Source organism: Rhopalosiphum maidis, chromosome 4, assembly GCF_003676215.2.
Source record: "Rhopalosiphum maidis isolate BTI-1 chromosome 4, ASM367621v3, whole genome shotgun sequence".
Taxonomy (NCBI): domain Eukaryota; kingdom Metazoa; phylum Arthropoda; class Insecta; order Hemiptera; family Aphididae; genus Rhopalosiphum; species Rhopalosiphum maidis.
Window position 1 is genome coordinate 5,910,408 of NC_040880.1, and position 4,715 is coordinate 5,915,122.

The 4,715-nt window shown below is 35.8% G+C and overlaps 1 protein-coding gene across 1 annotated transcript; it reads left to right on the forward strand.

The window, feature by feature from the left end:
• The first annotated feature begins 684 nt into the window (after positions 1-684).
• On the forward strand, positions 685-3,794 carry LOC113549413. Its single transcript, XM_026950691.1, has 6 exons — positions 685-889; positions 1,093-1,185; positions 1,632-1,779; positions 2,613-2,749; positions 2,900-3,061; positions 3,549-3,794. The coding sequence occupies exons 1-6, from the start codon at positions 811-813 to the stop codon at positions 3,740-3,742; spliced, it is 813 nt and encodes a 270-aa protein (XP_026806492.1). The 5' UTR covers positions 685-810; the 3' UTR covers positions 3,743-3,794.
• The last annotated feature ends 921 nt before the right edge of the window (positions 3,795-4,715 follow it).

Genomic DNA, 4,715 nt, shown 5'->3' on the forward strand with positions numbered 1-4,715 from the left:
TGAATTTATGTAAACAAACTAACATATTATATTATACTCGGGGGCGACCTTAATTCTTGAGTTTAATATCGAGTTACAGACTTACGGTTAATCTCACTAGCTTATCTGCATTGTGCAGTCACTGCGATAAGACATGGCCGTGCCGTAATGATATCGATGATAATGATATTGTTAATAGTAATAACATGGCAATTATCGATTAGCAAGCACACAATGCACAGGTAAATAATAATTGTACACACATTTAAGTAATAAGCTTGTCGTGTAATTCCGACCAAACGTTATTCATTTAATCACTCGTATAGGTATAATGTCTAACAACATGTATATGGCCGCAGTGTAGGTACGTACGTATATTTTATCGTAACAAATTTTCGTAAATATTATGTTATTGTATAACATTATTTTAATAGAACAATAAGGCACAACGGCGGACGATTATGTTGATGTATGATGGCACAACAATCATTACGATAATTATAAGACTTATTAAATTGTTATACACATATAGGTATAAATTAGGTACGTTAAATAGTACTGTACGACATAATCGTAAAGAATAATATCATATTTATTATGTTATTAAAAAACACTGCGCTGTCGATGAACTAATCGACACACGTACGAGTGATTACAGTTAGGTACCTATTAATTGGTGGTTAAGAATACAGACGAATTATCACGGGTGACAACCGCGGAAAACAACGCCAGAAAAACGTATATAAAGCGACCGGCGTGTCCGCGAGAGGTAGTATAGCTTTGTGTCTATACGGTATTCGATGGATATCGCGTTGATCGATTACATGGAAGATGATGAGGTGGTTACCGATTTTATCACTGGCCCTGTCGCTCTTGGCGGCCGACCACGCCGCGTCTTCGGGAAAAATTCGTAAGTCCAACGGTGATGCCATAACAATAATATTACAAATAAATATGGACTTTGCGGTATTCGTTTGCGAAAGGAAGCGTTGCCGGCCATGAAAAATAACCCTTGAGGAAATATTTGAAAACTCTTGCAAACGCCTTTACACACACACACGTTTTTCTTGTCAGTTTATGGCGCAGTATAATATCATATTATTATTGTTTCAGCTAGTTATGTGTCGCCGTGCAAGAGAGATTCCGACGATTTAAATCAATGCATTGTCAACGCATGGGAAGCACTCAGGCCCAAGATGGGCGAAGGTAAGCTTTTCGTTTTTCGTTTTTTTTTTTTTGTAAACAACATTATATAATATATAGGTAAGTATAGGTAATACATTGCTAATGCATTTTCGCTATACACTTTAAAATAAAACATGTTACCGAATTCATACTAATGTCGTTGTTGTTGATGATATTTTTTTCGTTTTTCGTACTTAAATAATTCGTTTAATTTTTACTTGAGTACCGACTTATGTGCATATAACGGCGTATATATTTGTGCCCGTACGATATTATTCAGAGCTCGGCATTACGCCGAGATGAAGCTCACTACTACACGCAAATGCACCGTCGTGACTAAGGGTTTATTTAAAAAAATAAAAACGACAAAAAAAATACTCACGAATTCTTTAAAGTACCAATAAAAATTGCATCAATATTTCATGATCCTGAAATATGGTTTTATTGCTTTGTTTTTTTTTTTTTAGGCATTCCCAAACTCAAAATACCTCCTTTAGAGCCCTTCTTGATACCGGAAACGAGTATAGACAGGAGGACGGATTCTCTAGATGTGAAAGCTACCATGACACAGTTAGCAATTATGGGAGTGAACAGCGTAATATTTTCCAAACTAAAGTAAGTCATATAAGTAAACGCAATTTAAAGTTATTTTTTTAAATTTAAATATCTACTGTAAGCACGATTTACAAATCAACGATTAATTTATATGATCGTACTACGCAATCGAATAAGTATTATTAATACATTTCTTTTTGATGTAAGTCTGATATGAATATGGTTATTTACAAATTAGAATTGCATCGAATATAGTTGAAAAAATAATTATCAAATAAAAATCGGGCTTAATGATAGCATAGACAATAGTGTTGAGGTGTACACCATAATAATTATAAATAAATATAATAACAATAATACAATACGCAGTATGATAATATACAATGATGGGGTGAAATATTGAGTTTGAAACGTTCGAATATTCTCAAGAAACGAATATAAGGCAGTGTAAAACGAGTTTTACGATAGAAATAATAATAATGACAAAATAATACTTAAATTGTGTAATACCTATAGAATTATCTTTCAAAATCTCAACAGCAGATAAAATGCTATACCAATATGATTAGTATAGTGCCTGTACATATATTAGTACTGTAGTTTGTAGTTGTGCACTGTTGAGGTTTCTGCGTAAAAGGTTTCTCGTTACATACGTCATATTATTACAATGAGCGAAATTGTGTTGCTGCGGTGTACGGTATCAATGTACGCAACGTTAACACTTATTTAAACGTGTGCCAATAACGTTGAATATTCATAGTCGAAAAGGAACAGATAGAGAGAAATAGAAATTTTCTGGTAACAATTCAAAAGACGTACAGGTGCCAATATCGGGAAACAAAAATATAAATTACCTCGAGCTTACCGTTGAGACATCGAAATCCGTTTTTCAGTGTGGACCTAACGGATTTGTCGGGATCGGTGAGCCTGGCGTTTGCCGATTTGAACGTGACCACATTATACGTTATGGACGCAATGCTCATGAAAATCGTGCCCATGAAAGGGCAAGGGAAATTTAACGGCACCTTGAGTACGTATTAAAAAGTATCAAAACAATACGATATTTCGTCTACAATTTCTTCGTCCGAGCCAATCGCGCGCGCGATACGGCGGATAACATTAGAAATTGCGTACACTAAAAGTGTGTCTGGATTTTATTTGAATACATACTGTGTTTCAGATGACGTTAAAGTGAACGTGACCGGAAGAGCGGAACTGAGTCCGAAAAACGAGCGTGGCCACAGTTACCTGAAACTCGTCGAGATTAAATTTAAAGGGTTTATCGGCGACGCTATAGGACGACTAGTGGACACTACTAACAACTCGGAAAATAAGATTTTTGGTGAGTCCCCATCACCTTCAATAACGTTCAACAAATTATATCCAAAACGTTTTTTTTTTTTTTTTTTGTTTTCAATCGCATATTAACTCTAGTATTAAAAATTTAAACTATTATAGTCTTCGTGCAAACGTTGAATAATATTATGTTCGATTCGTGCACGAGTCGTGTCCTAAATAAGGTTTCAAAATAACTAAATTCAGTCCTTAATCGATTCAAACTATCTATACCATCGTGTGTACCATGGTGATATGGTTTTGTGACACTAAAAGAATTGAGATTCTGTGAAATTAGGTATCTGTTAAAAATTGAAATTAAAACTTTTAAAACTGTGAAATCGATACACTGTTATTAGTTAACATATAAGAAAAACGCTAAACATTTATCGTAATTCATCGAATCATACTTGAGAACGACGTTTGGAAGATCTAACAGAGTTTTATTATTTTCCCCTCAACGCAATAATATAATATTGCGGTTTATATTTCAGCTGAAACGGCCAACATGTTTTACGACAGTAACAGACGTGGAGTGCTCGACATATTAACGCCGTTTATCGAAGAGTTTTGCGAATCACTCGTCTTGGGATTAGCCAATCAGATACTGTCCTCGGTGCCATTTGAGGAAATGTTCATCGAAGCAGCATCCAAAGAGCCGCTTCAGAAACCAAATATTACGTTATGATATTGCACAATGAAATCATTCAATAGTTTTAATTACATACATTTTATCATTATGTTTTGTTTTGTTTTATTTTTTTTTGTCCGCGGAGTTCGTGTCGTCGATTAAAAAGAAGAACAAACGAACAAACGCTGCGATATATAAAATACATACAGCACGTTTCAACGGTTTATATATATATATAAACGGATTTTTTTTCATCGTAAAGGTTTAATTGTAATTTTACTGCGTCGCCGTTGTACCGAAAGGATTACTTTTTTTCTGTTTCAAACACCGTTTTTGCGTTTGAGCCAAACGCTTACTCCTTGCATATATTACAATATATACCGTGGCGAGTAATAAATTGCTTCATCTCTGTTTTCGTTTATTTATTTCCGGTGCCCCCTAAAGGCGCACCGCCGTCCGTTCTTTTTTCTCGTTGTCCTGTTTATCGTCTATATACGCGCTGCTATACGACTGTACATATTATTATAATACAGCCTCCGACCTCGGTCTGATTTGTCTCGTTTCGTTCTCTAGGGGACCAATTTCCTGCCACCACGCACCGCGCGTCGTTCAATTTGACGTAATTTAAAGAAAACCCCGCCGCGCCGAAGTACGCAGTCCCCCGAAAACCGTTCTTTCGTTTAGCGAAATATTCGTCTCTCTCGTATCTTTCCTCCGAATATTATGATATGTACACATTCGTGTGCCAAGTATAGTGAACGTATATTATTACTACTATGATATATACAAATATATATATATATATATGCACGAAAACTGCTCCTGCTCGACACTCGTGTTTATCGTTCATGTTAATGCTCACCGAGTTTATTTATTTTTATGAAACCGACCGTATCTCTTTTCTTTATTTTCATTTTCCGTCGCGATCACCGTCACCGTCACCGTCGTCGTCGTCGTCACCGTCGTCCTCCTCCTGGCCGCCGCAGGAAACGGTACGAGTGTGCCGTACACATCATACATGTATATATTA